At 45.8% G+C, this 26,934-nt stretch overlaps 1 protein-coding gene across 1 annotated transcript in view; it reads left to right on the top strand.

The window, feature by feature from the left end:
* ADAM12 (ADAM metallopeptidase domain 12) overlaps window positions 1–26,586 on the top strand; it is a 333,194-nt gene extending 306,608 nt beyond the window's left edge. Inside the window, exons 22-23 of the mRNA XM_055559857.1 lie at window positions 21,111–21,241; window positions 26,064–26,586. Coding sequence (XP_055415832.1) covers window positions 21,111–21,241; window positions 26,064–26,124 — 192 coding nt within the window. The 3' untranslated portion in view covers window positions 26,125–26,586. The remainder of the gene's footprint in view (window positions 1–21,110; window positions 21,242–26,063) is intronic.
* The last annotated feature ends 348 nt before the right edge of the window (window positions 26,587–26,934 follow it).

The following is a 26,934-nucleotide window of genomic DNA, read 5'->3' as shown; positions in this document are numbered from 1 at the left end:
GGCTCAGTGGTTGTAACCACAGGCTTAGTTGCTCTGAGGCATGCGGAATCTTCTCCGACCAGGGATCACACCTTTGTCCCCTGCGTCGGCAGGCGGATTCTTAACCACTGGACTGCTGGGGACGTCCTCTTAGGAATATTTTTATCTCTTCTATTCAGAATAGTGAGGGTGCCCATTCAGCTTGTCGTCTATACCAACAGTCTCCAAGCTTTTTGGCACCAGGGTCTGGTTTCATGGAAGACAGCTTTTCCATGGCTGAGGGGTGGGGAGGACGGTTTCCGAATGATTCAAGCTCATTACACTACACTTATTGTGCACTTTATTTCTATTATCATATCACCTTCACCTCAGATCATCAGGCATTAGATCCCAGAGGCTGGGGACCCTTGATCTATGTACTACAACATTTTGGAGAGTGACAGGTGGCACTGTGAATAATTTGGCTTGGCCAATAAAACAGATATTTACAATAAATACAATAAGATACCTGATACTTTGGCCCCCTGATGCACAGAGCTGACTTATTGAGAGATAGGAATGGTAATGGGCATCCTTTCTTAACATTTTCCACCTTCAAAAATTATTTACAAAAATCTTTACCACTGATTCAGTTTCTGCACACCAGTTACAAGAGTATATAACACACTTTATGTGTACGATCTCATTTTTATGTTGTTGGAAGTAACGGTTTCTGTTTGTATGACAGGAAACTTGAGGTGGGAACAAAAGTAAAAACCGAATGCAAAGTACAAAGATATAATCACTGGTAAGGAAAATGGTATAACCATTTTAAGCCTCTGAATATATATAAATATTTTTCAAGACTGACATGCACTTATGTTCCCATACTAGTACAGAGCATCTGTCTCACCGTGACTTTGCTGGTATTAAGTATTAATATTTCAAAGCTTTGCCCATTTGATACATAAAATAGCTTTTTCCATCTAGTAGTTCTATAGATTACTGAAAGGGATGCTGAAGTTTCCAACTATACACACGTCTCTTTTCAGCCATCAGTTTTTACTTCATGTGTTTTGAATCTCTGTTGTTTGTGGTACAAAACAATCTGGACTGCAGTGTCTTCTTGGTGAATTGATCCTTTCATCACTATGTAACATCCTTCATTTTGGGCTTCCCTGGTAGTGCAGGAGATGCAGGAGACCTGGGTTCAATCCCTGAATTAGGAAGATCCCCTGGAGAAGGGCATGGCAGCCCACTCCAGTATTCTTGCCTGGAGAATCCCATGCACAGAGGAGCCTGGCGGGCTACAGTCCGTGGGGTCGCAAAAGAGTTGGACGTGACCTAGCAGCTAAACAACAACAACAGATGTCCTTCTTTGGCTCTAGTGACTTTGTCCTAAAATCTGTTTTATCTTACATTAATACATTCGCTCAGTTTTTTTGTTTTTTTTTTTTTTTGACTGGGGTTTGCAAGGAATGTGTCTTTCCATCTTTTTACTTTTACTTATGTCATTTCACTTGAAATGAGTTTCTGAGAAACAGCATATAGTTGAGGCATGTATTTTTCATCCATTCTGTCACTGGCTTTTCACTGGTGTATACAGACCATTTATTTTTAATATAAATTATTAATAGAATTGAAGCCTATCTTTTTAATGTTTTTATCATGCTCCTCTTTCCTGACTTCCTGTGGGCTTGTTAAACGTTTTTCACTATTCCATATTGATTCATCTATAGTGTTTATGAAATATGTCTGTCTGTACTTTTTTGTCTGGCTGCCTTAGGGCAGAGTTTCTCAGCCTCAGCATCGTTGACATTTTGGGCTGGATGACTCTGTGTTGTATCGGACTGTCCCGTGTATCATAGAGTGTTTAGCAGCATCTTGGTTTCTACCAACTGTAGATGGCAGCAGCATGTGTAATCATGCCTCTAAACATGGCCAGAGGTCTCCTAGGAGACACAATCACCCCTAACTGAAAACTGCTGCTCTAAAGATTACATTGTATGTACATAATGTATCACAGTCTACTAGTATCGATATTTTATCACTTCAAGTGGAAGGTAGAGCTTCACCATCCTTTCCGCCCCTTTATTCCTCTCCCTCTGTGATATGGATGCCTTCAGTGTTACCTTTATGTAGTGAGACCTCTTTAGATGTCATTTTTGCTTTTAACCACCAAGCATCATTTTTTAAACTTAAGGAGAATGGTTTACAGGACCTACTCATACCATCCCTCCACCTGTTCTTTCTTCACTTCTGATGCCCCAGGTTTTTTTCTGTTATCATTTCCTTCCTATCTAAAAAGACTTCTTTTATTCCGTTAAAGCAGGTCTTCTGGTGAAAAATTCTTAGTTTTCCTTCCTCTGGACATGTCTGTTTTGCTTTCATTACTGAAAAATATTTTCCATGGATATAGAATTCTGGGTTGACTGTTTTCTTCTTTCAAGATGTGCAAAATGTTGCCCTGCTTCCTTCTGGTCTTTGTGGTGATAAGAAATCCACTGGGAAGTTCCATCCACAGGCTTTGTTCCAGGGAAGAGATGAGGCCTGTTACTGTAGGGAGGGATGGGTAACGGGGCTGGGCCATGTCCAGGATGAGGTACCCAGTGGGGACAGCAGGGCATGGCTTTTTTCTAGTCTCACCTGGAGGCAGAATTAGGTCGGGTATGGCCACAATTGTATCTCTTACTGGCTCATGCTGCTCCTGTTCTTTTAGCTAAAGATAGGCTCTCCTCAGGCCTTTTTTTTTTTAATCTTTTCTTTTTTTCAATCTGATGCTATTGGAATTTTCAGATTAGGAGGGGGGCACCTCCCCAGAGCCCAGGCCAAGATATAAAGAAGGGGGAAACAGAAAAAAACAAGGACTCGCTACTGGGCAGTTCCTCGAGTTCTGAGGTCCCTGTTGTTGTTTAGTCACTAAGTCGTGTCTGACTGTAGCCCACCAGGCTCCTCTGTCCATGGGATTCTCCAGGCAAGAATACTAGAGTGGGTTGCCATGCCCCTGCTCCAGGAGATCTTCCAGACCCAGGGATCAAACCTGCGTCTCCTGTGTCTCCTGCGTTGGCAGGCAGCCTCTTTATCACTGAGCCACCTGGGAAGCCCTCTGAGATCCCGAGCCAGTCCATTTACTTTTCTCCATCTCTCAGAGTGTCTGTCGGTTGCTTTATGGACTTTCTCCAGACTTTTATGTTGTAATTTGCAGGAGGAATAGGGTGAAATGTGCTTATTTCATCTCACCCAGACCTCATTTCTCTCTGCATTTCTTTGACTGCTGGTACACTTGAACTGCTTTTTGTATATCTATTAACAAAGTGTGCTGGTAAATTGTCTGTCCAAAAAAAAAAAAAGCCTTGATTTGTAGGTGATTTCTCTTCTGTAAAAACTCCACCATGATCAATTTCGGGTTATTGAGGTGATGTCTCTGAATCAAGAGCAGAGAATCAGCAGGTATGTGCTGGTAGCCGCTGGCTCCAGCACACAGCTGCTATTAACTGTATTTGTTCTGTGAGTTGTCTGTTCCCATGCTTTGCCTGTCTTTCTCTGTTTGAGAGTTTTTCTTCCTTATTCGTTCGAGTTCATTCTCTTAATAGCTTAAGAATCCTTCCCCATTTCCAGTAATTTACTGTAAACATCTCCCTCATTTGCCTTTCAGTTTTATTTACGCTGGGCTTTTTTTTTTTTTTTTTTTTTTGTATAAAAATTCCAGTTTTGAGTATTTACTAATCCTTGGTGAATCCTCCTATTCCTTTTATGCTTATAAAGTCTTCTCCCATTTCAATCAAGATCCACCTGTAACTTCTTGTTTGTTTTGTTGCCCATTGATGGTACTTTCACATTCATTTTGTGAACCTGTCTTGGATTTACATTAGTGGAAGGGATGAGTACTTTCTAAATTTCTCTGGGCATACGGATTTTTTCAAGAATCTATTGAAGGCTGTGAACCCTTGAGAATGTACCCATACACAATACTTCATACACAAATTTCAGGAATTCACAGAGCCCATCAGCCTCTTCTCCATGGATTCTCTTGTCCTGGGGCTTTTCATGCCCCCCTTTAAGTAGCTCACCTGTGTGCCATGTGACACCGGGACTCTCATAATGAGAAAGGATATTTTTTGTGTCTTTTTTCCCACCAGCAGTGACTGTGCACAGAAGTGGTGGCACCTTCAAGATCTCCTTTAAAGCCTCAAAGAAGGCCTCATTCTGTTTTATGAAACTAAGAAATGTTGCCCTTTAAACATTAGTAACTGAAAAATCCACATTTCTCACTCCAGGCTGGGGTCTGTCTGGAGCTTTTCCGAGACATATGATCTGGATTAGGCTCGCACTTTCTCATCACACCAAGGGGACCGGCATTAATCCCATGCAGGTGCGGTGCCTCTTGGAGGTGGTTCTTGTTTGGCGGCACAGATCGAACCCACTGACCCTTGGTGCTTTAGCATTACCTGTGCCCTGTCCCCCAGGACGCGACAGACACACGTTCAGTGGCTAGCCTTGCCTTATCCATCCAGGCTTACCATCTACACTTTCCGGAAGGAAAACACTTTCATAAACACCATGATAGTGGTTGACCTCACATCCAAAGGGTGAGTTAGTTCTTTACAGAAAATGCTTGATCTTGCCATCAAGTGTTCTGTGTGATCTTTACAAATCAAGGATAGTTGAATCAACTCTCTTCTCTTGTCCACAGACGGGCCTTTCAGGGCTACCATTTCCTTCTCAGGGAAATGAGCCTTGCAACTCAAGCTTCTCAAACTAACTCCTCGGCCTTGGTCGAGGAAGCGAACTTTCATTTCCCTTTCATCCTGTCAGCTCTTTGAGAGGAAAAGCATTCAGTATATTCATCTGGCTTTTAGCTGACTGCTGCCAACTTCTCCCGAAACACAGCCTGAGCATGAAAGGCAAAGTGTGGGCTTGAGAAAAGGCTGGAAAAATGATGGAAAAAAAGAGAAGTCACACACAGGGGTGTGTGGTCACATACAACTGTATGCAGGCAGGGAGCCTAGTCGAATTCCGTTGTTCTGCCTGGCACAGTCCTGGCCCCGCTCTGCCTGGCATGTTATATTCACAAGTCACCAGGAACAGGCATGTCAGTGAGGACACCAGACAAACCAGCCCACTGCCAGCTCAGGGACCACTGCAGAGGCTCCAGGGACAGCACTGCATAGCGAGTTCATCTCAGACTCTGGAAGAGAAAAAGGAGGAAAGAAAAACAGGGCAGGTTCTAGGAGTGGCGACCAAAGGACCCCAGAGGGTTTGGGGCGGCTTTCTGATGATGTTGCAGCCACGCATTCTGGGAAACAAACTCACTCAGAAGGACAATGCAGATAGTGGGGTGCAGTTTATTACACCAGTGGGCCCAAGGCAGAGTCTCCTCTTAGCCAAGGACCCCAACCAGTTTTTGTGAAAATCTTATATACCCTAAGTGTATGTGCCCAAACCCACCTCCCCAGATTCCCTGAAACTAGTCTGAACAAAGGAAAAGAAAGATACAAAGTTAACCTGTGATTCATATGCCTTAAGCCTAGGTAGTTGCTGCTGCTAAGTCGATTCAGTCATGTCCGACTCTGTGCGACCCCATAGACGGCAGCCCACAAGGCTCCCCCGTCCCTGGGATTCTCCAGGCAAGAACACAGTGGACAATTATCAATAGGCCTGTGGTCATACCCCAATAAGCATAATAGAATTTATGATTCTATTCGGTTACACAGATAATAGGGTATTCTTTTAGGGATGGAGAGTCTAGGTACAAGCCCTGGGGCTCTTCCATCTGGGGGCCTGGTTTTCCAGTTGGTATGTCGTTTCCATAGATACTGGGCACAGAGCTCAGAGTCCACAGTCCGGCCCAAGATGGAGTCCTGCTTTCAAATGGAGCCTGTTCTGTTTCCTCCTTCAATGATGGTTAATCTTAAGATATTTTAGGTGGTTTTTTCCTCTGGATTACAAAAGTGTTCAAAAACATGCAACTTTGCACCCCAGAAAAATCCATTTTCCCATACGATCGTGTTAAAGTAATATATGTTAAAGAGGACAATGTGTCCAAGCATGTGTCCTGGAAGTGTGTCTTCGGGCGGCAGGCTTGAGCTCTGACACCCAGGCAGGGGGAGAGACTGCATCCGGGAGATCACGGCTTTGTAGCATGAAAGGATTCCTTGCCCTGACCCCAGACGTCATCTGTAAAGTCAACTGACTTGACTTGCATGAGGGAAGGGGGCCCTGAGAGGCCCCAGGTGAGCCAGAGACTCCAGGAGAAGTAATATCTGACATAGAGTTTTATGCTTTCCTTTTCTGCCTGCCGATTCCCTTCCATCCTGAAACCTCAGCACAGGGCGCATACCACTGCAGCCTGGTGTGGGTCTCAGGTTGGTCGGCAGATGAGGGAGAGGCTACACCAGGGGCACGTGTATGGGGGAGAGGAAGGCTCCCTGTAGGCTCAGTCCTGAGCTGCCGGGAGAGGATCCAGCCTGGAGAAGCCCAGGGTGGGAGGCAGTGGGCACAGCCCCCTAACACAGACGGTACCCAGGGACCCTGAGAGAGCTCTGGGCATGGGTGGAGTGTCATACCATCACCCAAGAGAGGGTCTCAAGTCACTAAAGATGAATTTTAAAAATAGGGGTGGCTCAAGAGACTAGGAGGTGTGACGACACTCTGGTGATTGTCTTACCTGCCAAACCCCCAGTGCGCCTAAATGTGTTCCCCGCTGAGACAACGGGCTGGGGGGGCAAATTCTGGAGTTTCATTAGATTCCTAGGATGTAGCAAACTGAAATCCTTTATGCACTTTATTATGACTAATAGGCTTAATTCACTCATCTAGAGTTTAAATAAGAGCACGTTCAATGTCACATCTAAGAAATAGATTTCTCCACTCACAGAGTTATATCTAGAGAAGTCTGTGCTAAGAAGAAGATCGAAATGCAATTTTCTGCTGTCAGACTGCAGTGTGCCATGATTCTAATGGGGGTATAGGTGGCACCTTCAATCCATAGATGAGCCATCCTTCCAACGAGTAAAAACCTCATCAAAGCATCACTTAGCACTTATCTGTCCTTTTTTTAAGGTTTGCTCCATAAAACAGCATTTGAACTGTACATGCTGATGTGTGACCCTACTTGGATTGTTTTATTTTTTTAAGCCCTTCATTTCCTGGGAAAAGTTAGGAAGTGGTTTTCCTCCGTAGAATCTTATCAGTAAGTAATGCTACTGGCCTGACTGGCTAAAGTTGTTTTTCCAGTTAGATACAACTTCTTTACTAGAACAATAGGAAAAAAGAAGAAAAGCAACTGAACCTATCTCTTAGATTGATTTTTGCTGAATTCAGGTCCTTTCTTGAGGCAGCAGATGGGCTTATGAGAATATCTGCCAACCCTGTTTCTGGCGCGTTTCTGTGCTGCAGAAATTCCAGCAAAGGCAGGATTAATTCCTGTTTTTATTCTTATAACTGAATGGTTTATAATTGTCTCTGTGTGTATGTATGCCTGTTTGAGTTATTACCCTAAGTGTTTTAAGATAAGGAGCATCTCGGTTGTGTTTTGAGTTGTTATAAAGCAGCAAGCATGTGTTGAACACCAGTTATGTGGTAGTGATCCCAGGCTAAGTGCTTTGCAGGCATTTCTAACCACCTGGAGGGGCCTAGGAGGCAGACACCACCAATACCCCATTTTGCAGAGGAGGAAACATGGCAACATGAGGCCAAATAGCGAGACCCCCAGAGGTGGAGACCAGGGCTGCAGACTTAGAATGGCTGCAGAAACAGGTGGATACAGAGCGGGCAGAAGGGAGGAACTGCAGGAAGACTGTGATGGCGAGCAGGTCTTAGATCACCGGCTGCCTCGGTGATCTTTAATCCATTTTCCCCATTTTTGCCACAGATAAAGGTGATGGGGTGGGATGGGGGAACCTTCTCGCATCCTGCAAAGCCTCATATAGTAACAGGAGAGACTTGCATTTCTCTCTGCTTTTGCTTATAATAGTATCATGCTCCAGCCATTTGTCTTGACTGATCTTTCTTAGAACCAGCCCCTGGTCAGAAACATTAGTTGTGTTGCATTCCAGATACTCATGGCATCTTTTTTTAACTGTATTTTTAATTGAAGGATAATTGCTTTACAACATTGGTTTCATTTCTGCCACACAGCAACGTGAATCAGCCAGAGGTGTACATACGTCCCCTCCCTGTCGAACCTCCCTCCCACCTCCCGCCCTTTCCCACCCCTCTAGGTTCACAGAGCCCCAGGGTGAGTTCTCTGGGTCATATAGCAAATCCCCACTGCCCGTCTACTTGACATATGGCCATGTAGATGCTTCCATGCCACCCTCTCCATTTGCCTCACCCTCTCGTTTCTCCCCCCACCGCCCGTTTCCATAAGTCTGTTCTCTATGTCTGCCCTGCATTCCTGCCCTGCAGACAGGTTCATCAGTACCCTCTTTCTAGACTCCATGTGAAAAATCCTCCATGCATTGTTTGTAGAGGTGAGATTTGCAGTTCAGTGTCTCTGACATTTCTCCTCCTCCACGCCTTATCTGTGTCTGTAGAACATACAACACACTGTATTTTGTAAAACAAGGCTGCCCGACATTGTACATCTCTTCTAAGACGGTAGAGCAACCAGACTCGATGTAAGTAGTGTCAGAGGGAAGTGGGGAGAGCTATTTCAAAGAGCCCTCCCTCCTCCAACCCACACAGAGTGATGAACAGTTAACACGGGCTGTTACTTATAAGCAATAACTATTCGCTCATAAATGCTTTGTAAGGATACAAATAGGAGCAAAGCTGATTTAGACCATAATTTCAGAGCCATCAGGTCCTGGCCAGTCCCTCTGAGGTTGAGCCCAAACTTGCAGAGTTGTCTGCCACAGAACGAATTCGCATCTGAATTTATTTGAATGAGGACTTGCACCCTTCCGATCTGTGTGGGCATCTGATACTTAGACCAGCCCTCACAGAGTTTGCAAGCCTGATGACTTAGACCCTTGCTTGTCAGAAATGCCAGTACATACTGAGAAAAGGAAATATATTCATCAGGATATACTCCCAAGGCAGGGAGGTGAAATACGGGAAAACTGATCGTTATAAAAACCTGTGTTACTGAAGGGAAACCTAAAGCTGGGGAGGGTCCTCGGTGTCTTCTCTCTGCTTCTCAGATTTCATCCTTTTACCCAGACGTCCACCCAAGACCCCTTCCTCCCAAGCCTTCCTGCAGTCCTCCCAGGGGTCTCTTCACTCACCCGCCACCTCGGTCCGGAGTTACCTGGGCACCTGGCCTGCTCCATTTCAGAAGGCTGCTGCTGCTACTGCTAAGTCGCTTCAGTCATGTCCGACTCTGTGCGACCCCATAGCCGGCAGCAGGAGATGTACTCCTTTCCAGGCGCACCTGAGTCCTTGTGCACACCGTGAACGCAGTAGACATGCAGGAAGTACACTGAACTGAGCTGAATTCTCAGTAGTAAATAGTAAGCCTTGTCACGGGATCGCATACTCCCTCGGGGCCCACCCGACCAGTGAGCCATAGGTGAGTAAAGATCTTAGGCACTTCATCCTGTAAATCTGAAGTAGGGCTACTGCCCAGCTAGAGCATAAGACTTTAAATTGTAGCTACCAAGGTTTGGGACTCCTGCTCACTTCTGCCTACGCAGTAACTTGCAGGAATTTCAGCTAAAATATTTGGGGTTTCATATCGTATACCAAGGCTTCCCAGGTGGCAGTAGTGGAAAAGAATCACCCATCAGGGCAGGAGATGCAAGAGACATGGGTTTGAGCCCTGGGGCGGAAAGTTCCCCTGGAGGAGGAAATAGCAACCCGCTCCAGTATTCTTGCCTGGAGAATCCCACGGACAGAGGAGCCTGGCGGGCTACAGTCCGTGGGGCTGCAAAGAGTCAGGCGCGACTGAGCACGCACATCATGCACTAATACTCACAAGACAAACTCATCTGATGTGGAAGCACCTTCATCTCCCTGGAGAGAAATAACTTCAGAGGGAAGCCATTCAAGTGATTACAGTATTCAAAGGAGTGTTTGTTTTCCACTCACTTCTATTACTGTAAACACCCAAATTGTACATAAAAAAATGGATGCCTGACACTTTACCTTTATATTGTAATGGCAATGGATGTCTGTAAGTAAAAATTCCAACAGTGTAAAGGCTTATTTGGAAAGTAATCTCCCTCCCACCTCTATCACCAGGCTCACTTCCCAAAAGCAATCATTAACACTGCTGCTGCTGCTGCTAAGTCACTTCAGTCGTCTCCGACTCTGTGCGACCCCATAGACAGCAGCCCACCAGGCTCCCCAATCCCTGGGATTCTCCAGGCAAGAACACTGGAGTGGGTTGCCACCTCCTTCTCCAATGCATGAAAGTGAAAAGTGACAGTGAAGTCGCTCAGTCATTAACACTAGGTTTTTGTAAAATGTAATTTAGAATACAGTGAAAAGTCTCTTCCACCTGTCTCTCTCTCTGCAGAGTGAGAGGTTATGGAAAAGTTGGAAATTTTCAAACACTCAAAATTAAAAGGTACGCTGAAACCTCTCTACCCATCCCCATCTTCAGCAACCATCACCTTGCTATCGCTCTTTTTTCACACCTTGGATCCTAATTTTGAAATCGAATGGCAGCACACCTGGTACTTCTTTCCACTTTGGTTATTCCAGATGGACCAAATCCTTTTCACTGGCTGTGTAGTATTTCATGGTAGGACTACACTGTAAATTCTTTAACCAGTCCTTTACTAATGGCTGCATGGGTGGTTTCATCATTTGATACTTCAAACAGGCATATTCATGCCCAGGCACCTTAAGCCCATGCTTGACAATGGATGTGGGACAAAGTTCTGGGAGCACAGTTTCAGATCAAAGGACATATGCATTTAGAAACTTGATAGATGAGGCAGAAATGCCTCTGAAAGATGCATCCCTATTTCTGTTCCCCAAGTCTTCATCAATGCAGTGCGTGCAGAGATTTTTCTTATCTTTGCCAATATGATAGGTTGGAAAAAAAAAAAAAACTACATGTTTTTCTTCCTATATATGAGATGGGGGATCTTTTCACAGGTTTAAAATCCGTTTGTTTTTTCCCTTTTTCATAAACTGCTTTGTCACCTCTTGTGACTTTTTGTTGTTTAAAAGGTTTGTCTACCCAAAGATTACAAACGTGTTTTTCTATTTCAAATAGCTTCATGATCTTTTTTTCACATTTAAGTATTTGATCCATCTGCCATTTAGTGTATAAAATGAAGTAGGAATCCAACTTTATTTTTCTAGATAACCTCCTGACTGATCCTTAGCATTGTTCATTGTGTTTGTGTATTTATTTGTCCTTTATTGGCTTATCTTTTCTATACTAGATTTATCTGGTTCCTCCTCCATTCTTCATTGTTGTTCACTCTCTAAATCTTGTCCGACTCTTTGCAACCCCATGGACTGCAGCAAACCAGGCTTTCCTGTCCTTTACTATCTCCCAGAGTTTGCTCAAACTCATGTCCATTCAGTTGGTGATGCCATCCAACCATCTCATCCTCTGTCATCCCCTTCTCCTCCTGCCTTCAGTCTTTCCCAGCATCAGGTTCTTTTCCAATGAGTCAGATCTTCACATCAGGTGGCCAAAGTATTAGAGCTTCAGCATCAGTTCTTCCAAGGAATGTTCAGGGTTGATTTCCTTTAGGATTAACTGCTTTGATCTCCCTGCTGTCTGGGGGACTCTCAAGAGTCTTCTCCAGCGCAACAAGTTGAAAGCATCAATTCTTTGGTGCTCAACCTTCTTTATGGTCCAACTCTCACATTCTCTTCCACTCCACCACCCCCAGAGAACCAGCCCTAGATTTTATATATAATTTTCCTTTTACTGCCATTAGACCACAGAAACATTACTTTCATCTCCCCTCTACAAATCTGAGATAATATCTCTCTCATTGGACTTTGTGATAATTAAATGAAAACATATAACTTTATTAGGATGTCTGTAATGTCTTTGCTAAATGATAGTAACTTTTATTTTACTTTTTATTCTGCGCTTATCTTTATTGCTTCCATTTTTCTTTTGTACTTAGCTTAATTTTTCTCTAACTTCTTAGATCATTATTTCACTTATATTCATGTTTGATTACATAGCATGTAAATCTAGAAGCTTCCCAAACACTGCTCTATCTGTGCCTGTTCTCATTTTTGTGTTTACCGTGTTTATAGTTTTTAAAGAGTCTATGTTTTCTCCTTTGGCCCCAATATTGAAATTTATTCTGTTGTGGTTAATATTTTAAATAGCTTTCCCTACTGTCTAAAAGCAGAGCGTTTCTGTGAAACCTTTCATAAGCCAAAATGGCACAAAGTAAAGAAGCAATTACCTTAGGACATGTCTTGTTAAGGGATGCAAATCGAGATAAAGCACGGATGCTCACAGACCGGGCTCAGAGCTCTGGCGGGCATGCTGAGTGCAGTTCCTGGGGCGGGAGCTTGGTGGTGCCACCCGCCCTGCTCAATGGCTGTTGCCCCCACACACACACTATGCTGAAAGCTGGCTTTTTGCCTTTTTGTGTGTGAAAGCGAAGATCCTCTTCAGATTTCTGTCGGTTAGTGAAGACAGGTACTAATGTAGGTCTTTCATAAAAGTGCTGCTGCTGCTGCTGCTGCGTCGCTTCAGTTGTGTCCGACTCTGTGCGACCCCATAGACGGCAGCCCACCAGGCTTCCCCTCCCTGGGATTCTCCAGGCAAGAACACTGGAGTGGGTTGCCGTTTCCTTCTCCAATGCATGAAAGTGAAAAGTGAAAGTGAAGTTGCTCAGTCATGTCTGACCCTCAGCAACCCCATGGACTGCAGCCTATGAGGCTCCTCCGTCCATGGGATTCTCCAGGCAAGAGGACTGGAGTGGGGTGCCATTGCCTTCTCGGTCATAAAAGTGAGGGTCTAGCAAATATATAAATGTAAAAATGATCCAAAATCCACCCATATTTATACTGCATGGAAATAACCATTGTTACCTGTTTCTCTAGGTATACAACTATTTAACTTTCAGATATATGCATATATTTCTTTATTAGAAAAGGAAAAATTAAATAGTATAGACTGCTTCAGCCCATGCCAGATACAAGGTCTGGCCTAAGTTTGGTGTTGATTTTCTACGTCTGTGTGCATGCTAAGTCACTTCAGTCATGTCCGACTCTGGGACTCCATGGACTGCAGCCCTGGCAGGCCCTTCTGTCCATGGGATTCACCAGACAAGAATAACTGGAGTGGACTTCCATGCCCTCCTCCAGTACTTTTCATATATTTTTATGTAAGTGGGTATCCATGAATAATATATATGACTAGTATTTTTTCAGCTTATATAAATGGTATCAAACTAAGCGTAACAAAACATGTACTTATCTGTGTTTTGCTTTTTGTTTCTGGATGTTCTCTTTGGTTCTTACTCAGCTATGAGGCTTGTGTTTTATTTTTTATAAGAATATTTGCTCCAATAATTTCAAAATCCAAAATCTTTGGGTGTGTTGCTGCTGAGGTTTTATCCTTCCCTCTCTCTCTCTTTCTCATGATTCCCTGCTTCCTGGTCATTTCCTGTGAGCTTACTTCACTGGAAAGTTCTCTGGGAGCTCTTGCAGGTCTAGAACGAAGGCTGTTCCCCCCAGAGAGGGTGTATTTGCATCTGTCAGGTGGCCAAGGCAGCACCAGCTTGAGGTCCAGTGAAATGACTCAGGGTTTACTGAGCCACCCAGGTAATGTGTGATGTGATGTCAGTTTCTGGTCCAAAAGGGCAGTTTGTGGTTACAGGTCGGTCTGCCCAGCACCAAGGGAACTCTCCCTGCAGTCTAACTAGGGATAAGGGAACTCTCCCTGCAGTCTGCTAGGGATGGACAATGATAAGTGTTGATTTCTGGAAGATTCTTACCCTGAGGTATAGTCTTCTGCAGAGCCCAGCTTGATCAAGGAGAGGTCAGAAAGAGAACTGGGACGGGTGCCAACCCTTAACCCCTGCATCCTTCACCTTAAAACGGGATCAGAACCAAACCCCAGGTTTCCCTAATTGGGCAAATACCTATAGCTTCAGTGTGCTACTTACCCCTCTGGGCTTCTCCTTTCACTTAGATGCTGGCCTGATAACATCTTACTATCTTGTAGCTCTTGATACTTTTAAGAAAAAAAATTTAAATATATTCTATCCAACAATTTTAGAGAGAAGATAGGTCAAAATAACCCAGCCCATCGTGCATCTAGAAATGGATGATCCACCTCATAATTTTGGTTAGTTCTGTAATGTCTATCTTACAGAACTGTCTGTATTACAGCTTGTAACATCCACTTTCTGTTCTGTAGCCATAATTCCCACAGTTTTGTTAAGCTGAGGTCTACACTGAAGTGATTTAGTGCTCAATCTTTTTGCCACTGAGCCATCCTTTTCCTGTCTGGCTGAAGTCTATTCTGTTGGACTTTCAGAATTTCTTCTAGAAGAACTCTTGGGACGCATTTTCTCTGAATTTTTGCATGTTCAAAGACATCTGGGTGTTGCTTTACTTTTTCAATGATGTTTTAGGCATAAAATTAATGGGTCACACTTGCCTTCCTTGAAGCTCTTCTATGCATGCTTCCTCTATCTGCTCTGAAAAAATCAGAAGCTGGCTTATCTTTTTTTCCTTGTAAGTGACATGATTCTGTATCCTTGAAAGGCCAGTAGCTTTAAAGAGTTGTATCTTATTTCTGATGTTGGTGTTGTTCAGTTGCTCAGTCATGCCTGACTCTTTGTTACCCCATGGACTGCAGCACGCCAGGCTTCCTTGTCCTTCACTATCTACTGGAGTTTGTTCAAACTCATGTCTACTGAGTCAGCGATGCCATCCCACCATCTCACCTTCTGTTGCCTTCTTCTCCTCCTGCATCAGTCTTTTCCAATGAGACAGCTTTTCACATCAGGTGGCCAAAGTATTGGAGCTTCAGCTTCAGCACCTGTCTTTCCAATGAATATTCAGGGTTGATCTCATTTAGGATGGACCGGTTTGATCTCCTTGCTGTCCAAGGGTCTCTCAAGGGTCTTCTCCAACACTACAGTTCAAAAGCATCAATTCTTCAGCACTCAGCCTTCTTGATGGTCCAATTCTCACATACATGACTACTGGAAAAACCAGAGCTTTGACTATATGGACCTTTGTCGGCAAAGTAATGTCTCTACTTTTTAATATGCTGTCTAGGTCTGTCATAGCTTTTCTTCCAAGGAACTTTTCTTTTAATTTCATGGCTGAAGTCACCATCTGCAGTGATTTTGGAGTCCAGCAGAATAAGGTCTGTCACTGTGATGAGTCTCACGCACTTCCCCAGGGAAACAGTGTACACTTTCCAGGACTTGACTCTTTCAGAAAAGTTTTTGCGTGTTAATGGTGAGTATCTTTTCTCTCTGTACTATTTGCTCGATCCCTTTGCCGCCGTTCTTTGTCCTTTACCCTTGAACTTGTCCTCCTTTCCCTCAGCGGGACCGCAGTAGCCCTGACTGTGTTCAGTGCGTCCAGGTCCTGGGTTTGTGCTCTTGCTTTAGTTTTTCCTTCCCTGTTTCTCTTAACTTCTGCCAGCTCCTTTTTTTGTTTCCTTACATACATACACATTTTTGCCAGCGGGTTCTTAGTTGGCCCTTTGTTTATTGTGGTTCCTTCCTTCCTTCTTTCAGCAGTTTTGATTAGTGTGTCTGAATTCCTCTTTAAAGGAAGGGAGGGCTTCCTGGGAGGAAGGACCAGTTGCAGGCCAGTTGGGGGAAGGGCCAGGTTAGAGCTCAGGACCAGCTCTTACATTGCCCACATCCCAGAGCACCGCAGGACAGCGGGCTTTGAGGGATGGTGGTGGTTTGGCCTCCTCTGCTTTCAGCAGAGACCCTGCCAGGACCCTCCCCTGCTCCACGCATGCGCAGATGGCTGAGCTCGTCTGCTGTGCCTTCAGCCCTGACCCACGTGTCAACTGCTCACTCCCGTGTCTCGTCCTTGGCAGGCAGGGTGGGTGCTCTTCCAGGTTCTCCCTTTCATGGGCTCTTCTCGGCCCAGCCTGCTGCACACTTTGCATCCTTTTCTCATATATTCAGCTTTCCCAGAAGTGGAGTTCTGCTCCTCCTTGTTCATTTTCCTTACTGTCTTCAGGTGGTTTTAGAAGGAAAGAAGTAAGGACCTCTTCCAGCTAGGTGCCAACATGTTCTTACAAGGACGCCTGCCTCTTCTGAACAAGGCGTTTCCCCGGGAACCAGTTATCCCTGTTGTTATCAGGAGGCATCCATTCCTGCAGGGCCAGGGATGGGCCAGACGCTGAGCAGGATTCATGCTGCCCTACCCCCAGCTCAGCCCTGCACAAGCTCACTGGGACCTCTGTGGCATCTCTGGCATTTTCCTGTGATAACATCCGGTCTTCCTGGGGGGATTCCCTCTGGAAAAGCAGGATGCACTTCCTCTTGCTGATCATGCAGACGGAGATAACAGTTGAGAATTCTCTATGACGGTCAAGGCAAAGGGCTATATTTGGATCTAAAAATTTATTCTCGTCCCTCTAAAAATTATTTGAAATATGTGACTATTGCTAAAACATGAGCAGAAAATGGAGAAATTAGAACACTATTTTTTTTTTTTGGTAACTTTATTTGTTTTGGGTTGCATTGGGTCTTTGTTGCTGTGTGGGCTTTTCTCTAGTTGCAGCGAGTGAGTGGGGCTCCTCTCTAGTTGTGGGGCGTGGGCTTCTCATCGTCATGACCTCTCCCATTGTGAAGCACAGGCTCTAGGGTGAGTGGGCTTCAGTGGTTGTAGCTCCCAGACTCTAGAGCACAGACTCCATAGTTTTTGGTGCACGGACCCAGCTGCTCCGTGGCATGTGGGATCTTCCCAGACCAGGGATTGAACCCAAGTCTCCCGCATTGGCAAGTGGACTTTTTATCACTGAGCCACCAGGGAAGCCTGAGACCACTCTATTTAATAACGGATCATGATTTTTCTCCAGTACCTAGGAGTTGAAGAGAAAGGGGCATCTGAACTTGTTTCCTTTTTAAAAATGAAAGTCAGTCTAAAGAAATGTTTATTGAGTGTGGAGTTTATGTTCACTGAGGCCTGGAGTCATTCCTCTGCTCCATCCTGACGGCTCTTTGTGGCCAGGTTGGATTGGACTTCTTCGGGAAACCCCGGGTCCAGGTTTTGCAAAGGCAGCTTGAAAAATGGTGCCTCAAAGGGAGTGCGGAAGCTCCGCCCCTCTCTCCAAGGTCAGAGCACGTGCTGCAGGGGCTTCTGTCCGGATGATTTTGGGCTCCAGGTCTGATCCGTGAGAAGGGAGGACCCCTCATCTTTGACTAACTCTACTGTTCCATGAAGCCAGTTTGTCCCTGTTGGGCCTGGTGGGAAGCTGGCATCTTACCTAGGCGGCTACCTGTCTCATGTTTCCATAGAAACCTGTCCTGGGTGTGCAGGAGGGAAGCAGATTGGTATTTCGGCTGAGCCCAGGTTTGAATCAGAACTTTCAATCAATATCTCAACTCTTTGGGTTTTTATCACTACGGTGACTATATAATTTCTCCTCTAAACCAGGAAACAGTGGAAACAGTGTCAGACTTTATTTTTGGGGGCTCCAAAATCACTGCAGATGGTGACTGCAGCCATGAAATTAAAAGACGCTTACTCCTTGGAAGGAAAGTTATGACCAACCTAAATAGCATATTCAAAAGCAGAGACGTTACTTTGCCAGCAAAGGTCTGTCTAGTCAAGGCTATGGTTTTTCCAGTGGTCATGTATGGATGTGAGAGTTGGACTGTGAAGAAAGCTGAGTGCCGAAGAATTGATGCTTTTGAACTGTGGTGTTGGAGAAGACTCTTGAGAGTCCCTCGGACTGCAAGGAGATCCAGCCAATCCATCCTAAAGGAGACCAGTCCTGGGTGTTCATTGGAAGGACTGATGCTGAGGCTGAAACTCCAATACTTTGGCCACCTCATGAGAAGAGTTGATTTATTGGAAAAGACCCGGATGATGGGAGGGATTGGGGGCAGGAGGAGAAGGGGACAACAGAGGATGAGATGGCTGGATGGTATCACCAACTCGATGCACATGAGTTTGGGTGAACTCTGGGAGTTGGTGATGGACAGGGAGGCCTGGCGTGCTGCGATTCATGGGGTCGCAAAGAGTCGGATACGACTGAGTGACTGAACTGAACTGAAACCAGGACACATTAGAGAGACTGTGATTAATAAATTCAACGGTACCATAAATTGGGCATGTCCCAGGCAAACCAGAATGAATGGCCCACCTAATTACCTCCTAAGCTTCTGTGATAAATCCAAATATATTGTGATACATTGTAACATACATCTCACATTCTCTCCAGCCTTGCAGTTAAACCCTGACCTTATCTTTACTAGCAAGACTAGATAGTTATTCATACTTAGTGGCAAAACTAGTCATCATTTAGTCATGAATTATTTAATCTTCAAAGTCTTTCAAGTTTATGGGCACACACATTCCATTTTTACAGTGCACACTAATATCTCGCTCATAGTTTTCTGCCATCTTACAGGAAACGGAACTTGATTTAGTGCCATGGTTTATCACCCAGAGTGAGTCTATTGGGAGGACTATGGCACTTTTATTAATTTTTTTTTATTGGAGTATAGCTGCTTTGCAATGCTGTGTCAGTTTCTGCTGTACAGCAAAGGGAGTCAACTGTACATATACGTATATCCAGTCTTTTTTCAATTTCCTCTCCATGTAGATCACCACAGAGCAGGGGGTTCCCTGTGCTGCACCATAGTTTATCATTTATTTATTTCATATATAGCTGTGTGTGTATGGCAATCCCAGTACGATTAGGGAGCTTTTAAGTGGTTCCGTTCACTCCTTCAGTAATAGTAGCTTATTGGTCGCTGTGTGCCAGGCTCTGTGCTAAGAGGTTAATAGATCATCTCTCACTTAACCCTCACATCACCTTCTCTCTACAACGTGGAGAAGTGGCGTAACTTGAGTGTCCTCTCAGAGTGCATCATCGGCACGGAGCCTGGTCAGATAAGCAGACAGCCTGACCTCAGCGCTTGTGCTCGTCATGGGTCTGTATCCCTGGTGAAGGGTGAGTTCTCTTTTACATTCTGCGGGCTGTTAGTGTTTCCTTAAATTAGCACTCAAGTGGAAATGTCCCCGGTCAGTCTGTCCCTGCTCAGTGGTTCTCTCCTCTCCCAGTTTGCCCATTGTCTCAACTTGGCATATTTTCCATGCAGCTGTGGTTGACAAACTTCTGTGGTATTATAGCTTCCTTTGCTTTACAAAGTGAAAGTGAAAAGCTCAGTCATGTCCGTCTCTTTGTGACCCCATGGAGTACACAGTCCATGGAATTCTCCAGGCCAGGATACTGGAGTGGGTTGCCATGCCCTTCTCCAGGGGATCTTCACAACCCAGGGATTGAACCCAGGTCTCCCACCTTGCAGGAGGCTTCTTTACCAGCTGAGCCACAAGGGGATAACATTAAATGGGGGGGGGGGGGGGGGGGCGGGGACTATACTGTCACATTCTTTGAGCTCTGACTGCCATGGAGATGTAATCAGTGGAGTGAGTACCATGAGAAAGTCAACTCAAATGTTCTTAAATCATCCTGGGTGGTCCTGGATGTATGGAATACTGAGTGCTATCACAGGGGGTGAGGCCATCTGTTTATTAGGATGTCCTGTCTTCCTTGAGTTCCTGGCACCCTTTCCTGCACACTTTCTGTGCACACACAGGTGTTTCTAGGCTCCAAGGCCCAGAGCGGGTGGTGTCTTGATCCCTAAGTTCACCCTGGGCTCAAAACAGTGTTATCAGTGCTCACCGACTTCCCACCACGGCTCCAGTGAAACGCTCTGCCGCCCCCCCCACCCCCGCCACAGTAACCAAGGAAGGAACCCCAGGAACACAGGTGCCTTTTAATCATTGTTATCCATGTTCTGGGAGTTTCCCATGCATGATGTAGTCCTCATAACAACGCTATGAGAAGGGTCTTTGTTTTCTCCCACTTTACACCCAGAGAAATTGAGGTTCAGAGAAGTCCAGAGACTTGCACAAGTCCCAGAGTGTTGGTCTTTGCATAAAACCCAGAGCAGAAACTCCAAGTTCATGCTCTGCCCACCCTCTCCTGCCGGCTCCCTCACTGGCCTCTGGTGGACGTGAATTTTCCTCCTGGGTGTCATTTTCCAGGCGTGTTCGTGACTCTTTGAATGAATCCTCAGCAAGTATTTCAGTAGAAGAATGGTAGTGCATTTTATGGGAAGCAGCGTGACTGACCCCATGTTGGTAGGAGAGGGTGGCCCCCTCCCTTTCTGGTTCACCCACAGCTGAGCCAGTTCTGTTAGAGGGTTCCGGCAAATTTGAAGAAACGAGTGTGTTCCTTGAAAAGACTTTCGGAGGGAGGAGGGGTCAGGATGGGGAACACATGTATACCTGCAGTGGATTCATTTCAATATTTGGCAAAACCAATACAATATTGTAAAGTTTAAAAATAAAATTAAAAAAAAAATTAAAAGAAAAAGAAAAGACTTTCACCAGCTTCTCGTGCTGGGCCTTTCTAAAGTGAAAAGAAGCCTGAAAAGCACAGGGGAAGTTGGCATCCTCTGGGTGACAGCGGACCGGAGACGCCAGCAACTCTACATCCAAGGCTGGTCAGCAACATGGCATCTGAAGACTCGTCTTTGAGTGTCTGTAACTAAATGATGGGGGTTTGGTGGTTTAGTCACTAAGTCGCGTCCGACTCTTGTGACCCCGTGGACTGTAGCCTACCAGGCTCCTCTGTCCATGGGATTTTTCAGGCAAGAATACTTGAGTGGGGTGCTGTTTACTTCTCCAAAGGATCTTCCCGACCCAGGAATCAAACCTAGGTCTCCTGCATTGCAGGCAGATTCTTTACTGGCTGAGCCATGATCCTGTGGTTGAATCTTTAACACAGCACGCAGACACATGCACACACACACACATGCGCACGCACACACACACACACTCACACATGCGTGCACACACACCACCACACCTGTACGGTGAGGGGACTGTAGTCAAAAAGTTCACAGGAAGTGAAAGCCGTGCTGTGTAGCAACGTAACCGCCCTCCTCTCCCTAGCCCAGTCTCCAGGGGACTCTGATGGCTTCTGAGGTCAGTGTCTTGTCCGAGTGCATGGAGATGGTGATCATGCCTCACCTTCTGGTTTATTGCAGGGAACTCGTAAGCCAAGTCCCCCTCAGAAGCCGCTGCCTGCGGACCCTTTGAGCAAGACGGCTCGCCTGGCCGGTGCCCCAGCCAGGTCCCCGGGACGGCAGGAGTCCGCGCTCCGCCTGGCGCCCATCAGGTTGGTGATGCACCCGCTTCCCTCTCTTCTTCCCCGAAACCACGTGGGCCAGCTGCACGGGCCATGCTTCTCAAGCCACTGGAGGACAGGAGAGTGTGGTGCCGGGCGTGTGTCCCGCACCCCCCACCCCTGGGAGCAGCGTAAGAGAGACGCAAGGGCGGATCTTGACAGGAAGCAGCTGGGAGCTATACAACTGGTCGCTCTTAGCAGTGATCCCGGCCTACCCGTGAGATCAGCTCAAGATCGAGTAGAACAGATCCTTCAGAGCAGCGGCTGATGCTCTGGGCCAGGCCACAGCCAGCCACCAAGCGGTTGTGATATTGGAACAGCGGGACACCTGCCTCCAAAAATATGACTGGGCCTCTGATGGCTTCTCCTCGGTCCCTGGGATCCCGAGAAACGAGGTGAGGTTGGAGCGCCAGGGATGAAAGGAGGGGAGTGGAAGGAGTTAGGCTGAAGAAACTGCTGGGCAAGGGTAACCGGGAGCTTCCCACTCAACCACCAAAAGGAATCGCCTTTGCAGACTGAGTGGCCGCTGGGGGTCATGCACTCTGCCCTCCCCCAGGGGACTAGGCCCAATCCTGACTTGGGCAGGGAGGTTTAACCCAGCGGTGTGCTGGAGCCAGCTCCCGTTGGTTTGCAAGAACTATTAAATTTCCAGGAATTTAGCCAGCTAGGTGTTACGCCTGGGCCTTCTTTAAAATTACGTAAACTGGAAATGACGCCAGTCATATTAAAAACAAAAGTAATAAATGCTCAGAGCCCCAAACTTCCATCTTTTTCTACATTTTACTGCCACCCGCTCTCTTGAGGTCACCTACATCGGTCGTTTCTGTGTGATGGGAACACCACGCCCTGGCCACAACACAGCTCTTCCGTGCTCAGCCAGGTCCTATTGGGAGCATGAGTTATTTATACCATGGAAATCGACAAGCACCACAGATCCAGGGCCTCTGACTTCCCCCACCATGGCGGGTAGTGAAACATTTACCAGCTCACAGAGGGGTTAAACCCTCAGCCAAAACACGTGCCCCCTTGGCAGACAGCTCGCTTTGTGAGCAAGATAGGGGTGCTGGCCGGGCCCTGGGTTCAATAATTCAGCATCTCCGAGGGGAAGGCTTGCGTTCGTGAGTTCATTCCAGCTCTCAGGGGAAAATGTTTGGCCCATGAAAGATCTCTGTAATAAATCTCAGAGATACAGCTGGTCAGGGGGTCGGGACAGTAGTTTGATTCCCGGCTCTACAAATATAGAAACATGGCAGAGCATCCTAATTATTTCACTGCAGTTTGTACACGGATCTTAAAGTTACTTTTCTAGTGTTCAAAGGAAAAATAAAAACATGGGCAGGAAGGTGGGGAAGGCCCTCTTTTATCTTACTGAAGTTTAGTTGATTTTCAGTGCTGTGTTCATTTCTTCCATACCACAAAGTGATTCAGTTATACCTGTACATTCTTTTTCTTACTCTTTTCCATTAGTGTTTATCACAGGATGGTGAATACAGTTCCCTGTGCTGTACGGGAGGACCTCGCCGCTTATCCAGTCTATACATGGTAGTTGGCATCTGCTGATCCCAGATTCCCAGTCTGTCCCTTCCCTCCCCTTGGGAAACCACAAGTCTGTTGTCTATGTCACTGTCTCTGTTCTGTAGATAAGTTCATGTGTGTCATATCTTAGATGCCACACAGAAGGCATAGATGTCATATGATATTTGCCTTTCTCTGACTTCCTTCACTTAATGTGATAGTCTCTGGGTCCATCCATGTGGCTGCAAGAATATTTCATTCTTTTTTTATAGCTGAGAAATATTCCATTATATATAAATTATGCATACCACTCAGAAAGGCTTTTTTTTTTTTTGCTCTTCTCCTGAGGCAGTGATTTTTTTTAAAAAATTTTATTAGATTATCAGTTCAGTTCAGTCGCTCAGTCGTGTCTCACTCTTTGTGACCCCATGAACTGCAGCACGCCAGGCCTCCCTGTCCATCACCAACTCCCAGAGTTTACCCAAACTCATGTCCATTGAGTCAGTGATGCCATCCAACCATCCTTTGTCGTCCCCTTCTCCTCCTACCCTCAATCTTTCCCAGCATCAGGGTCTTTTCAAGTGAGTCAGTTCTTCGCATCAGGTGGCCAAAGTATTGGAGTTTCAGCTTCAACATCAGTCCTTCCAATGAACACCCAGGACTGGTCTCCTTTAGGATGGACTGGTTGGATCTCCTTGCAGTCCAAGGGACTCTCAAGAGTCTTCTCCAACACCACAGTTCAAAAGCATCAATTTTTCAGCGCTCAGTCTTCTTTATACTCCAACTGTCACATCCATACATGACTACTGGAAAAACCATAGCCTTGACTAGACAGACCTTTGTTGGCAAAGTAATGTCTCTGCTTTTGAATATGCTATCTAGGTTGGTCATAACTTTCCTTCCAAGATGTAAGCGTCCTTTAATTTCATGGCTGCAACCACCATCTGCAGTGATTTTAGAGCCCAGAAAAATAAAGTCAGCCAGTTTCCACTTTTTCCCCATCTATTTCCCATGAAGTGATGGGACCAGATGCCATGATCTTAGTTTTCTGAATGTTGAGCTGTAAGCCAACTTTTTCACTCTCCTCTTTCACTTTCATCAAGAGGCTTTTTAGTTCCTCTTCACTTTCTGCCATAAGGGTGGTGTCATCTGCATATCTGAGGTTATTGATATTTCTCCCGGCAATCTTGATCCCAGCTTGTGCTTCCTCCAGCCCAGCGTTTCTCATGATGTACTCTGCATAGAAGTTAAATAAGCAGGGTGACAATATACAGCCTTGACGTACTCCTTTTCCTATTTGGAACCAGTGTGTTGTTCCATGTCCAGTTCTAACTGTTGCTTCCTGGCCTGCGTACAGGTTTCCCTTATTAGAGTATACTTGATGTACAGTGTGGTGTTGGCTTCAGGTACACAGCATGGTGACTCAATTATACGTATATATATTCATTCTTTTTTGGATTCTTTTCCCGTATAGGTCATTACGGAATATTCAGGCAGGCTCCCTGTGCATATACAGTAGGTCCTTGCTACGGCAGGTTGTCTGTTTTATATATAGTGATATGTTAATACCAATCCTAATTAATCCCCCCACACACACATCCCTTGAGTAAACCCTAAGTTCATTTTCAAAATCTGTGAGTCTGCTTCTGTTTTGTAAATAAGTTCATTTATATCATTTTTTAAATTGGATTCCACAGATGAGTGATATTTGTCTTTCTGTCTTTATGTTTGAGCACTATCCCACTGTATATATGCACCACATCTTATCTGTTCCTATGTCGATGGACATCTAGGTTGCTTCTTGGCTATTGTAAATAGCGCTGCAATGAACACTGGGGTGCGTGTTATCTTTCTGAATTAATGTTATCTCCAGATGTGGGATTTCTGGGTCACATGGTAATCCTACCTTCAGTTTTCTGAGGGACTGTCATACTGGGTTCTACAGGGGCTGCCCTAGTTTACATTCCCACTCACAGTGTAGGAGCGTTCCCTTCTCTCCACACCTTCTCCAGCATTCATTGTTTACAGACTTACTGATCTTTAATTGGAGGATAATTGCTTTACAATGCTGTGTTGGTTTCTGCCATACCTCAGCATGAATCAGCCCTGATGGGTATACGTATGTCCCATTCCTCTTAAAGCTCTCTCTCGCCTCCCACCCCTTCCCACCTCCCCACTTTCTAGATGGTTTAGCCTTTTGATGACAGCCATTCGGACAGGTGTGAGGTGGGTACCTCATGGTCCTTTTGATTTGCATTTCTCTGATAATTAGTGGTGTTGAGTATCTTTCATAGGCTTTTTGGCCATCTGTGTGTCTTCTGTGAGCTTCCCTGGTGGTTCAGAAGGTAAAGCATCTGCCTGCAATGCAGGAGACCCAGGTTCAATCCCTGGGTTGGAAAGATCCACTGGAGAAGGAAATGGCAACCCACTCAGTACTCTTGCCTGGAAAATCCCATGGACGGAGGAGCCTGGTGGGCTACAGTCCATGGGGTCGCAGAGAGTCAGACACAACTGAGCGACTTCTTTGGAGAAATATGTATTTAGATCCTCTGGGGAAGGCCCTCTCTTAAATGATCTCAGGCAGCTGCCTGTCTTACCTCTGCCAGTTGATGATACCAGTGCGAGCTGGTTCTGTCTCCACCTAGAAGGAGAACACTCTGTCTGTTCGTCTCTGAGGGATCCCATGTGCCCAGCTTCACTCCCCATCCTCTGCAGCCACCTCAGTACGGTCGCTCCTGGGCACGCTGTGGCTGGTGGAAGACAGGATACACGGGCAGTGCAGATAGACCCTGGGTTATGCGGTCAGTACCTGCAACATGTCAGCTATCTCAGTCATTCTCTATGTTGACTTACTGAAATACTGCTACACTGGACATGGTGGGTTAAATGAAATATGACTAAAATTATTTAGTCTTTTTTTTTTTTTCATCCAACTGCTAGAAGATTTAAAGTTGCATGTGAGATTCACCCTTGTGGCTTGCACCGTTCTGCTTCATGGCATTCTTCTCGAATCACTTTGTGGATGGACAGGATGGCAGCTTTGAAAAGGGTCATAAATGGCTGAAGATGCTGTGGCCCTCAGCAAGGTCTTTTCTGAATCCGCCATCCCTGCTGCTGGCAAGAGCTGTTGGTCTCCAGCACCTGGGGTGGGGTGGGGTGGGGGGCAGAGGTGAGATCTGACCCTGGAAGCCCATCACAGCACAGGAAACGGTATCTCCAACCTGGGCATCTAGGGTTGGCAGAAATCATTGGCAGGGCCTCTGACCACAGTCTTGTTTTCTCCTCTCTCTTCCTGCAGACCTGCTCCAAAACAGCCCCATCCCGTGCCCAGACCCGCCCCCACTGCCTACGCTAAGTGAGAAGCAAGCCGACACCTTTGTTCAACAGTGAAGACACAAGTTTGCACTATCTCTCAACTCCAGTTGGAGTTTGGTTTTTTTTTTTTTTGTACCAACTTTTAGAATTTTTTAATTTTTCAAACACCATGATTTGAAAGAACTTTGAGCTACTGCCGTTGGTGCTGTGCTGTGCTATGGTGCTCTGTATACTTACTTGCTCAGGTACTTGTAAATTATTAATTTATGCAGAATGCCTTTTACAGTGCGGTGCGCTGTAGTGGGCTTTTTTTAAAAAAAGAAAAAAAAAAACCCATCACTGAGTTTTCCATGGAAGGAAGGCTTGTTGTGCTTTTAATAGTTTAGTGAACTTGAAATATCATGTTCTTTGGGATTCTGGACAGGATGTTATTTCTGATGGAGGCTTCATGAAGAGGGCAGTTGCCCAGCTTACCCATGGCGGTGGTTCTGGTACCAGACACCAAACGAGAGACCCCAGGTAGAAGGCCTGCTCTGAGGCCAGAGCCTGGCTTCAGGTCCAGGCTGGGCTGGGCCTCCAGGGATATTCTGGACACTGTCACAGCTGATGGGCTGGCCCACCAGGGTTATCCCTGGAAGCTCCAGGATCGCAGGGAAGGACCTGGCTTCTGGCCAGGGGGCTTGGGAGAGAGCCTGGATCCTGGAGAGGAATTTTAAGGTGTGGCCACTGTAGGAGACAAGACTTGGAACACAAGGCCAGGCAGACACTGGACCTTGAGCTCCCCGGCTATGAGCACGTTTGGAGAGCCGGCCGAGAAGTTTGCTTTATAGAAACACCAAGAACTTCTTTTCCTG

The sequence above is a fragment of the Bubalus kerabau genome, chromosome 22 (assembly GCF_029407905.1).
Source record: "Bubalus kerabau isolate K-KA32 ecotype Philippines breed swamp buffalo chromosome 22, PCC_UOA_SB_1v2, whole genome shotgun sequence".
Taxonomy (NCBI): domain Eukaryota; kingdom Metazoa; phylum Chordata; class Mammalia; order Artiodactyla; family Bovidae; genus Bubalus; species Bubalus kerabau.
Note: the sequence above shows the minus strand (reverse complement) of the source record. Positions and strands in the feature narration are given on the sequence as shown.